Genomic DNA, 12,474 nt, shown 5'->3' with positions numbered 1-12,474 from the left:
TTCAGCACAAAAAAACACACTTTCCACTATATCTCAGTACACGTGACAATTCGGCGGGTCAGTGTGGACTTGTTGGGCTGAAGGGCCTGTTTCCATACTGTAAGTAATCTAAAAAAAAATTTATTGTGCTTGTGATACTGTAAAAATAGCAAACATGGGTGGCACGGTGGCTTATAGGTGGCTCAGTGGTTAGCACTGTTGCCTCACAGTGCCGGGTTCGATTTTACCCTCGAGCAACTGTCTGTTTGGAGATTGCATACTCTCCCCATGTCTGTGTGGGTTTCCTCCAGGTGCTCCAGTTTCCTCCCATAGTCCAAAGATGTGCAGGTTAGGTGGATTGGCCATGCTAAATTGCCATAATGTCCAGGAATGTGCAGGCTAGGTTGATTAGCCACAGGAAATGCAGGGTTACAGGGATAGGGTAGGGGGTGTTTCTGCTTAGGATGCTCTTTGGAGGATCAGTGTGGACTCAATGGGCCGAATGGCCTGTTTCCATGCTGTAGGTATTCTATGATAACAAGCAACTCACTAGAAAAACGTCAATTAGATAGCCCAGTATATTACATTATAGCAAAACAGTGATGTGCTGCTAAACAGGGCTTCTGTCATTAACCTGAAGAGCTATAAAATAATATTACTTGTTAGCAGTTTGACCACCACCATCAAGCACAATATTTTGGCATCAACAAAGTTCCTGTTCAGTTGCATACCTAAAGCATACAAGAAGCCAGAAAGAGACAGTGCAGGACTTGTTCCATAATAAGTAATGGCTAACGTTATCCTGGTCTCAAGTGGAGTAAGTGTCGGAGCAGGTTTGGAGAGTATCTACTCCAGTTCTTAATTCCCATGTTCCTATGTAATGCATGTGCACCTTCTTGCACTGCAAAATCAAGTTGGTCACAACAGCGAAATTTTAAAGGAAACAATAAGCATCATTAAGTTTTCCTGTGCTTAGCTTGGATCTAAATAAAAATCAAGTTATTTCTGACTAACAGCTCAATTCTGAGATATTTGTTGTACTATTTTCAATGAGTTTCCAACAGTTTAAATATAAAAGGCATTGTATTGAAATAGACTATCACTTTATCAATTGTACAGCATTCATTATGCCATCATTCACTCATGAACAAACCTTTCTTGTGTGCAACCACAGAACATGCTGTACTGCACATTTCACAGAGGCTGAAATATGAAAGCTCTATTCAATCCATGAATTAATTCTAAATTGGTAAGCTTTTCATGACAAATCAAGAGATCATCCACTACCTTATCAATGTGAGGATGCCAATACTCATCATGCATTGTCTTGGCTTCAGTATTGTTCATCCTTGAGAAAAAGGTGGGCTTTGTGAGGTGCAGACGAGTTGGATTAATCCCGAATGATTCAGCTATTACTTGCTGAATACGCCCTCGCACATCACTGCAAAAAAATAATCAATGCATAATTAAATAAAATCGTTAAGCTTTGGAACCTTTGAAATTAAAATCTAATTTTCATCTAAAACGAAGGTGACCACTGCAGCCATTTTAGGTCCCAATTTCTTCCTTTTTACAAACCATTTCAGTCTATGAAAGATATCCTGTATAACAATCAGATGAAGCAAGTTAAAATTTATCAGCGTCATCATATACTAAATACTTCAACTGTTTTCACATAGTACACAGTATAGCGGAAATCTGTCTCCAAGAACTGTAGATGCTGGCTGAAATAACTCCACAGAGGCCAGTATCCCATCACTAAGTCACCCTTTATTTACACATGGAGTGCCCTTGAGCCTGATCCAGTTCTCAGAGTGAACAGAATGTCAGATACTCCTGTTCTTTTTTTTTTTATGTCTGACACTCCAGTTCTCTTTTTTTCATTTTAACCCCCACACTACCGCCTAACTGTGGTAGTGCTTATTTTTTCCCCAGCACCCATGTTGTGCGTGTGCAGGTGTGAGACAGAGTGAGAGACACAAGGTGTACGAATCTTTATTCGATTTCCACCACCAGGAAGAAAGGAAACACCCGAGCGGCCAAGATACTCCTGTTCTTCTCTGTCAGCCAACGCTCCCTGATTGGACCAGATTAACAGTCCCAATTAGGGAACTCATTTTCTATAATGTCCATCTGGCTGACCTCATTACAATCATTACACTGCCAAAACAAATTGTTCATGACTGAGCTGGACAGAATCTTGAGATCTGTGGTACGAACAAAAGAGGAGTCATTGGTAACTAGCTGTTTAAAGAGGCCATGATTTAACAGAATGGTGAAATAGACTGAAGACTCAAAGTGTCTCAGTCCTTTATGTAAAAGCTTATGAAATGCACCATTATGAAAAAGTGTTGTTTTAGCCACAGAATTTACATCACACTAGTTTGACTTGCACAGTTTACAGGATATTTGTTCATTTCAAAAATTTAGTGCAGCTTGACTGTCAAGTATTGAAACCTAATTCCTTTACACACTGTTAACAACAGAAAACTTTGTTGTGAAGCTATTGAAAAGAAAGACTTGCAAACAAGTACAAAATTTGTATTTTAAATTGATTTTGGAAGCATGTAGAGGCAGCTTTCTGGCATGATTTTACATGGAGCCAGTTCATTTGGAATGTAAAATAAGCCATTGAGCAAATGTTTTTGAAGCTGTGTTTGATGCTAACCAGATTCATAAAATGTTACAAAATATTGTGGCAAATTTCTAGCATTGCCGATAAATGTAATAGAAATTTTCCATTACAGAGTTGAATCCCAGAGAATAGCAACACTTCCTGCCCTCCATACCTTTAATCAGCAGTGATCCAGCACCATTACTTTACAGTAGTGTGCACAAACCCAGAGATATTAGCACACTCATGAAAAATTTATTTTCTTCTTATTTTGATATTTGACTTAAGAATTTGCAAGTATGATGCCTCACAAATTACATACTAGAAGGACAGATAACCCTCAGGAGGTTAATCAGAGTGAGGAACTGAAAGAACTCCAATGTGCTAAGTGGAGATAAAACATTGAAACTTTTCATCCTGTATTCATCAGAACTGGGATGCAAGAAACAGACATGAAACAAGAGACATAATTTTGTACAAAAAGAGAAGAAGGTCACTTTGTGTGCTTAATATAGAGATACAGCATTTCACAACTATTGGGGCAGCACAGTAGTTAGCACTGCTGTCTCACAGCACCAGGGACCCGGGTTCAATTCCAGCCTCTGGCGACTGTCTGTGTGGAGTTTGCACAATCTCACTGTGTCTGCATGGGTTTCCTCTGGTTTCCTCCCACAGTCCAAAGATGTGCGGGTCAGGTGAATTTGCTATGCTAAATTGCTCAAAGCATTAGGTGCATTAGTCAGAGGGAAATGGGTCTGGGTAGGTTACTCTTCGGAGAGTCAGTGTGGACTTCCATACTGTAAGGAATCTAATCATCTAATCTAATCTATCCTGTGTGATAAAGGATACCCCGATCAAATCATCACTCATGATATATCGTTGTACATTTTGCCCTGAGAAGTGTCCAGTCTATCTCATGTTACTGGAAGGGGAAGCTGTTTCAAAAATGTTAACAAGAAGCGCTCGCTGTCTCATGCTACCACTTCCCAGTCAATCCATGAGCACTTTCCTTCACTGACAAAGTGCTGCCATAAAATCTAAAAGAGTTTTTTTTTAAACCTATCACATAAATCAGTAATATAGTATTTCAGTTTCAGTGCTGGTATGATGCCAGATATGTATACCGTACATCCCAACAGCAGGTGGACAGCATGAAATAGCACTTCCTGTTAACCAATCACATAGCAGCCAGCTTATCATTTTCAACTAATCCATGCTTGCAAGCCTTAGAAATGAATATCCACTATTAGATGTGATTCTGCTGTTGGAAATTTTGTATTAAATAATGCGGATAGCGCTAAGAATTACCTTGGAGACCAGTTTAAGGTCATCAACCATGCCTGTAGCATATTGCTTTTTTGTAGCTACATATATAAATCCGCAGGAACCTGTTTTATGTTGGCAAAAAATCCATCTAAGAGCGGCATAGTGGCTAGGGTGCCACGGTGGCTCAGTGGTCAGCAATGCTACTTCACAGTACCAGGGACCCGGGTTCAATTCCAGTCTTGGGTGACTGTGTGCAGTTTGCACATTCTCTCCGTGCCTGCGTGGGTTTCCTCCGGGTGCTCCAGGTTCCTCCCACAATCCAAAGATGTGCAGATCAGGTGATTTGGCCATGCTAAATTGCCCATAGTGTTAGTGCATTAGTCAGGGGTAAATGTAGGGGAATGGGTCTGGGTGGGTTACTCTTTGGAGGGTGGTGTGGACTTGATGGGCTAAATGGCCTGTTTCCACACTGTAGGGAATCTAATCTAATTTGTACATACATTTTAGTAAAGGAGTTATAGAGACAGCCAAACTGCATTCCCATGGCAATACCCTGACCAATCAGAATCGACCTGTCAGCTCTGAGAATTTAAAATAGACAATTAATAGTTCTGCTGCATCTCCGTGCCAATGATGGTCCAACCTACCAGCACCCTCCTCTCAATCTGTATAAATGGTGTCTCTTGTTTGAAATGGTTTCCTTATGAGTAGTTCTGGTAAGTATAACATTTTTAAAAATCGATTCTATTATGTTTTTAGCAATATTTAAGTTTGTACTATCAAGAACTTAAAGTAATTAATATCAATAAAGAAAATGTATTCAATGAACTTAAGAGACTAAAAGCTAACAAACCTGCTGAATCAAATGGCCTCTATCTTAGTGTTCAGAAGAGTTAGCTGGGAACAGAGTGGATGCACTAGTTACAATTTTCCAAAACACTCTCCTTTCCCAGCAGAGTGGAAGCTTACAAGTGTATCACTAGTATCAAGAAAAGGAAAGAGACAGAGAACAGGAACCTAGAGGCCAGTTAGCTTGAGATCACTCATTAGCAAAATGCTGGAATTTATTATAAAAGAAATTTTAACAGTGAGTTAGGATGTAATAGTAGGATCAGCTTTGTGGTTTTCTAAAAAGGGAACCATGTTTGACAAATTCACTCAGGTTTCTTGAGGATATAACTTTTAGAGTAGTTAAACAGAAATTAGTCAATGCAGCATAGTTGGATTACCAGAAGGCGTTCAAGGACTCATGGAATTAGGAGGAATAAGTTCACATGCATGGACAATTGGTTAATGAACAGGGAGCAAAGGGTAGCAATAAAGGGGATAATTTCATATTGAAAGGCTCTATCCAACAGAGGCTCCAACTACTTTCAATCTACATTAGATGAAGGGTCCAAGATTAACTTACCCATGCCTGCAGATAATACAAAACTCAGCTGGAATACAAGCTGAGTTTGAAGAGGACACAAGGAATCTAGGTAGGTTTAAGTGGACAACAATTTTATAATTGGAGCAAATTGTGGGAAAAAGTCAAGTTGAAGAAGCAGATTTTTTTTAAAAAGATTTACTAAACTTTTAGATGTTGATATTCAGAGAATTGGAAATGCTTGTGCAAGGAATACAGAGTTATCGATAAGAGGGGAAGTGACATGCTGGTCGTTACTGCAGGTAAATTTTAATTCAAGAACAAGGAAGCATTGATCCATTATTTTTGTAACTTTAGTGAAACCATACCAGCAGTATTGTGCATCATCCCCATAGCTCAGAAAGGATAAAGCTTAGGGACAGTACTACAAAGATTCACTGAATTTGTTCCTGGGATGAAAGGATTATCCTGTGATGAAAGGTTGAGTAAATTGGAACTTAACTCTCCGCTGTTTAGAAGAATGAAGGAGATCTCACTGAAATATACCATATTCAGGAGCAGCTTGACAGGACAGATATTGACAGGTAGCTTTCCCTAGATGGGAAGTCTAAAGCATAGTGGCACAGTCTCTGGGTCAATACTTTAGGGCTGAGACGAGGAAATATTTCTTCAGAAGTAGGGCTTTGGATCTTTGGAATTCCATTCACCAGAGGGTGGTGTATACTGCGTTGTTGACAATATTCAAGACTGGGGACATATAGTCTCCTCCTGTTCCTGCTTCCTATACTTAATTGAATCGCTTGATGGCTCGACAATACTAATTTTGTACATCGATGGCAATGTATTAGATTTAAATAGTATACTTTTTTAAGCACTAAATTTGCTTCTCCACTTTAGTTGCTATTATCCTCCCCATCTGAGTTTATTAGTGAAGGTTATTTGAGATTAAATGTTACTGCAGCACACAGCACCTTGAAACAAATGGAGCTGTCCTGTTTTAATAAAAGCTAAATGCTGTAGTATCTATAATTATTTCTCAGTATGGGAGGCCTTTTCTAAGTACGGTCCAGGGTGTGCTGAATGTTTGAAGTGTAATGTCCAGTTAAAGATTTTGAAAGGACACATTTCAATCTTAGTCTGTATAAATTTGTATAATTGTACAACCATTCACTAACTCTCTCACGATCAGGTGTACTTGTGAACCACAAACAACTAACCTTTTGGCATTTGGAAATAAGTATGGTGCTGGGTCGGGATACATACTTTGATAAACTAGATAATTTCATAAAGTAAGGGATTTTTTTGTGAGGTAAGCAACAGGCAGCAACAACATGAGTCGCATCAACCAAAATATAAGTAAGAAATCATGCTGAACATCCAAAGTCTTACCATTTCTATTTCATAGAAAATTTAAGTGTTTGTGAAAAATTGACGCAAGATACGAAGAAAGAATCGGCCCTAAAAAAGATGAACAAGACCAATAAAGAACAGCAACCTCCTATCGCTCTGAACTTGTGAAGCATGGATCAGAATAGGTCCTTGAAAATTGCTGGGGTGGTTGCATTGTGTGCTGAAATGCAATGCATATGTACTTACTAATGGTAAAAACATACTTTGGGTTCAGAAACAATTTCAGAGCAACAGCTGGCTTGTGTCACTACCTTATGAAACAAAACTGCCAAGCAGAGGGAGGTGGTGGCTCGGAAGTCACACAAAGACCTTGATAACAAAATGACCAGCTCGCAGAGGTTCATCATCAGACACCAGAAAAAAACACAAGCATCCATTATGTCACATTGGCGACATGGATAAAATATCCATCGATTTTAATATGTCCAGTTATCAAACTACAAAATGGATAGGTTCAAAACAGTTCTAGTGAATTGGACACAAAGACAAGAAGGACATAAGAAGGCAAGATTCACGATGGTATGACATGTGGCCAATGGAACAAATTTAAAGCCTGTGGTAATTTAAAAAAGTAAAACAATGCCAGTCATCAAGTTCCCTGCAAGTGTTTCTGTGCATGTTCCTAACAATGGTTGGATGAATGAGGGTGGAGTGGAGATATGGGTCAATAAAGTGTGGAATAGTCCTGATTGCCTGCTCTAAGTAAGCAACTCTTCAGTGTGGAATATGTTCAAATCCCAAAGAACCATTGAGCTGAAGAGACACCTGTGAAGAATGAATATCCATATTGTAGTAAAACCAAGGGCTCTAACATTCTCTAGACATGTGCCTCAACAAGCCAGAGGAAAACGGAGCTGAGAATTATGAGATCAGCCACGATCTCATTGATTGGTGGAATGGACACACCTGCGGAATGGTCTACTTCTGCTCCGTGTTTCTTATACAAGGATCATTTTTGCACCAAATGGATAAATCGACAAAGAAAAGATCTTTCACAAGAGTGAAAATACATATACTGTCCAACTAGATGTTTTGTGTGGCTTCATCATCAAATCATGGGATGCACTGAATGCACCATATCATCAAATTGTTCACAAACTGCACAGCACCTAATTTAATGGACGAAAAGGAAAGTGATTCAATGTGAAGAAATGATTCTGAAAATGAATGCTCCAAATCTGATCAGGAGTAGGAGTCTTACAATGCAACCATCACTGAAACAACTAGGAATTAACTGAATGTACTTTTTGCACTGGGCACTGAAGACAATGAGTCTGACAGTTCAAAGTTTGTGAGAAGATTAGTTTTAAAGCACTTTGACTGCAATTAATGGCATCCTTGTAGAATATGTTAATATTTGATTAAAATGTGTCAGAGTACTCCAAAACCAGGTGGTTCACATTTTATTCTCAGACCCTGTTTATCCAAGGTCTTTTCAAGGCTTCAAGGGTCGATATAAACATCATGATTGGCATCATTTTCTCCTCCTGCTATTACAAGATAAGAATTTTCAAATAATAATTATTATAAAATTGATCTGGGAAGTTAATTTTGAATTGACTTTTTCTGGAATATTACTTACATGAATGGCCAACAGAGCGGGACACCAATGTTAAAGCCACAATTATCATTTCTTAACAGAGAATCAGCTAGAGTCAGGGCCTGCATAATGGTACTGTATTGATCTCAACACAACAGTAAAGTTCAAACAAGCATCTGAATGTCAATGGGAGTTTCAGATGAATAAGAAGCAAAATGTAAAACAACACTGGCCACTAGTATCAATACAAAGTCAGATATTAAATATTTCAATAGAAGGGAGGAACTGAGAAAAAGTTGTTTATCAATGGCCTGTTTCCACATTGTAGGTAATCTAATCAACAACAAACTACTTCAATGGGTTGCATGCCATCTGAAAGCAGTGATATATCAACATTTAAAGCCATTCATTTTTTTCCTATTTTTAAGATGTGAGTAGGGAACAATCAATAAGGCTCAGGAAATAGATCAGGATTAGTCTGACAGCTATTGAAAATTGAAATTACTGCTACCCACTGCAATTGCTCAAAATTCAATGGGCCTTATAACCTTGCTCAAGGCCGAGAGAGAGAGACAATATGTTTTAAAAAGCAAGAGATGCATAGATTTTTTTTGTCCTTTTTGAAAATTAGGCTAGTACAATTGCAACATTTAAAAGACATTTGGATGGGTAAATGAATAGGAAGGGTTTGGAGGGATATGGGTCAAGTGCTGGCAGGTGGGACTACATTGGGTTGGGATATCTTGTCCTCATGGACGGGTTGGACCGAAAGGTCTGTTTCCATGTTGCACATCTCTATGACTCTACATAAGGCAATGACCAGTATACACAGTCTCAAAGCGGTCAAGACATGACTGAGAGGAGGGAACGAGAAAGAATGAGAGGAGAGAGATATTAGTTAAGGAATAACCATGTACAGCGTCATTCTTGCTACTCACGTAAGTAATCAGGATATTTCAGGTGTGTTACCTGTAGAGTGCGAAGTCCTCTTTATCAAATATATCCTTTATTTGCTCTCCAAAGTACCTGCAAATATAATTTTAAATTAACAGCAGGTAAATATCCTAACATACATGCTCCCTTCCGTTAAAAGCGTTTAATCATTTTAAAGAGCCTCACAGCACCCAATTTCTCCTCCCAGCCTGCATATCACTGATTAAAGTTACGACTTATCACTCTATTGAATGGTCTTTGGCTTTATATCTTTAAAACAATAAAAGTTCCAGTTAGGAATGCTGTCTGTTTGTTGCTTAACAATTTTGCTTATCAGTATCTTTCTTTAACATTTAATTGGACTCTTCATACATAACCTGCCCTCCTGAGTTCACGACAGGACATAACCAGTTCCAATTTCCAGTTCTGTTCACTATCATATGAGACATGAATCTCGGGTAAATGTCTAGTGACACCTTGATCAGACTTAGCTCAGCCCTTTAGCTTGCTGAAACTATCAGCGAGAACACATTAAGAATTGAGCGGAGTGCAAACAGCAGATCTTACCTATAGATATTAACAAATTGTTTCCCCATTGATAGTGCTCCAGAGTGCAAATCGAGAATAGAGGCCTGAAAGTAGAGAGATATTACAACAGTTGATGATTTGAAAAGCCACAACAAAATTTGTCCCTCCCTTTAAACTCATTACCAACAAATGATATCTACTGAAAAATATACCGCTGTCACTGAAATTTGATTAATTTCTATTTATTCATGACCAGAACATTTCATATAGTCCTGCCAGACATTTAACACTGATTTGCCTGCTCAAGGTTAATTTGTGAACATGCATAAAAAAGGAAATAACCAATTCACTTTGTTAATTCGTCTAGATTACAGGATAGAAATAAAGCTCATGAAAATAATGTTTAATAAGCTCATAAAATTAATATTGAAATTAAGATCCATGGTTGAAACAAATGTTTAACATCTGAAAATGTAAAGAGAAAGCTGCTTTTGATGTTGGAAATCTGAAACATAAGCCAGAAATGTATGTTTCTCTCAAAAAAGCACAGGTCAGAGTGGGATGATGCCATGCCCTATATCCTTGCTGGTGTTTTACCAGTGATAGAGAGATGTTGGCCAAGCCATAAACCCTTGAGCAAATTAAAGTAGCGAGAAGAGATGCCCATCTTACAAAACAAGGTTACATCTGATAGTCTGGCTGCAGGTTCAGGAAAGGTGGTTCCCACATGTTCAAAGTTTTGTGCCCCAGAAAGGACTCCCACAGAGGAAAGGATTACCCACTTGAAACTCCTATCTTTCTTCTTCTTCCTCCCACCCTCCTCGGACTTCCACTCATCACTCCCTCCCCCCACACCAGGGTCTGCCTGCTTGGTTCTGGCATTGGTTATACGACTTCCAGACCAGCCTTCTTCATGGCTCCTTGTCAGGGACTGACACAGTCCCGGCAATGGCCACAGCTCCCAGTGGCGCTATGGGACCTGAAGATCTGCTAGTTCTTGATCATCTAGAAACTCTGAGAGGCGGAACATCCTCCCACAAAAAGCCAGCAGACTGCCTGAGTGCATATAATCTAGTGGTGGCTTCCAAAGCCAGTTTGAAGTGAGTAGTCCCTAGTTTTGCAGCTGGAGCCAGGGCTGCCCCCAACATCACCACCACATACAATCCCAGCCCTTACCTAAAATCTTCCAGAAACATTAAACAGGTCAGAGAAAACACAGAAACAAGTATTTCAGGTTGATAAAGTGTTCCTATCAGTTTGTTCCACAGATCGACTAACTGAAGGTTCTCAGTATGTTGTGCTTTTGTCTATAAGTTAGCTAAAGCTCCTAAAGTTACTGTCAATTGACAGTGTCCACTGACACTGAAACGCTAGCCATATGCCAATCAAACCATTCTAAGAAACTGCAAGACCAGCATGTATCTTAAGTAGATCAGAATGTGTACAACTTTGCTAGCCAAAGAAATCAAGGAGGCTCTCTATTTAAATACCAAATAATACCTTGGTGTCCAACATGATTCTTAATTCCATGTACAAATAGAGCAAAAAGAATATAGTCTTTGCACGTTCAGTTGAATATCCAGCAGTGAGATATTATCAGGCTCTTGTCAACAGAATTCCAAGACTTCTGGAACTCTGCTAGTAAATTTGAAAACCAGAGATTAAATAATGCAAGAACTCCACAAGTAGAACAGGGCACTAGAGATACAACATAAAACACACTTATTTTCCATATCCTGATAATATATCTGAAGTGTATTCAGTTTCAAATCTAACTTTAACATTGTGCATTTCATCATCAACAAATACTTCTGATCTATTTTGCCTTGAAAAGGAATATGCTTTCGTTTACCTCAAACAGTACGGATAGTCATAAATAAAACAAAAACTAACAAAAAGTATGAACCATTTTGCAGCTCAGTGATGACACTAGAATAATAAGTATTATTTCATGTTATTTCATTCCACGTCTATTTTAAATAAATTGCTCAACTGGTTATTTTTGACTTTATAGTCTCATTTTCTTCCCTTCATTTCTTCAAAAGACACATAGCTTCTTCCAAATTCCTTGGAGTAACCTTGAGTATTCACTTCCCTTTGGTTCTACTTATCTACATGAAAACATTTGGTTTCATTTGCTAGCATTCACGTTGTTTTCAGTTTTCGCTCTCATTCAAACTTATGTCCCATCATTAGCTACAAGCATCATTTGTTCTCCACACTCTGTTCTCTCAGCCATTCTTCCAGTGTCAGGCCGGACACAAGAAGGGTTCATTTAAAACCTCACGACCAGGCCAGCTGGAAAAGCCAAAGCCCACCCGCTGAAGAAAGCAACCATATTCCATTTCACCAGAGGGAAGAACATGCAACATTTGACAAAGTTCATTCCAACCAGTTGTTACCCAATAACTGAGTATGAAAGTTAGTCTTAAAGTATCTGAGTGCTATTCAACTTTGGTCTAAATCAGAGGCCAGCCTCATCCTGATATGGGTGTTTTAGCAAGAGTTAAGAGAATTAATCCATGTTTCTCTCCTTTGCCTGATCTACAGAAAGCAAATTCAATGAAATAGAAATCAGATAAGTTCTTTAACAGGTCGGGAATGCAGCACATCAAGTTACTGAAAATTAGCTCATTGTTCTCCAAGATGAGACATAAAAGCAATGTTCTTCTTTCAACAAGTACATATTAAAAAATCAATGGTTAGTCACTTATTTTATGTTGTTTGGGTCCATTGCTGTTTCAGTTACCACACTGCTACACATTTTTGTCCAATTTTCCCACTATAAAAATCGTTGGTACACCTGTCTACATTAGTATGTAATATAAACGTGTG

General features: G+C 38.7%; 1 protein-coding gene across 2 annotated transcripts in view; it reads right to left on the bottom strand.

Annotated features, from left to right (window-relative positions):
- The window catches only part of ogfod3 (2-oxoglutarate and iron dependent oxygenase domain containing 3), a 145,292-nt gene that overhangs the window by 64,625 nt on the left and 68,193 nt on the right, over positions 1 to 12,474 (bottom strand). For both annotated transcript variants that reach the window (XM_043714604.2, XM_043714605.2), the window contains exons 5-7: positions 9,679 to 9,743; positions 9,148 to 9,204; positions 1,267 to 1,420 (exon numbers count right to left, since the gene is read on the bottom strand). In XM_043714604.2, coding sequence (XP_043570539.1) covers positions 1,267 to 1,420; positions 9,148 to 9,204; positions 9,679 to 9,743 — 276 coding nt within the window. The remainder of the gene's footprint in view (positions 1 to 1,266; positions 1,421 to 9,147; positions 9,205 to 9,678; positions 9,744 to 12,474) is intronic.

The sequence above is a fragment of the Chiloscyllium plagiosum genome, unplaced genomic scaffold (assembly GCF_037043375.1).
Source record: "Chiloscyllium plagiosum isolate Xiang-an unplaced genomic scaffold, Cpla_swu_hap1 HiC_scaffold_25, whole genome shotgun sequence".
NCBI lineage: Eukaryota > Metazoa > Chordata > Chondrichthyes > Orectolobiformes > Hemiscylliidae > Chiloscyllium > Chiloscyllium plagiosum.
Note: the sequence above shows the minus strand (reverse complement) of the source record. Positions and strands in the feature narration are given on the sequence as shown.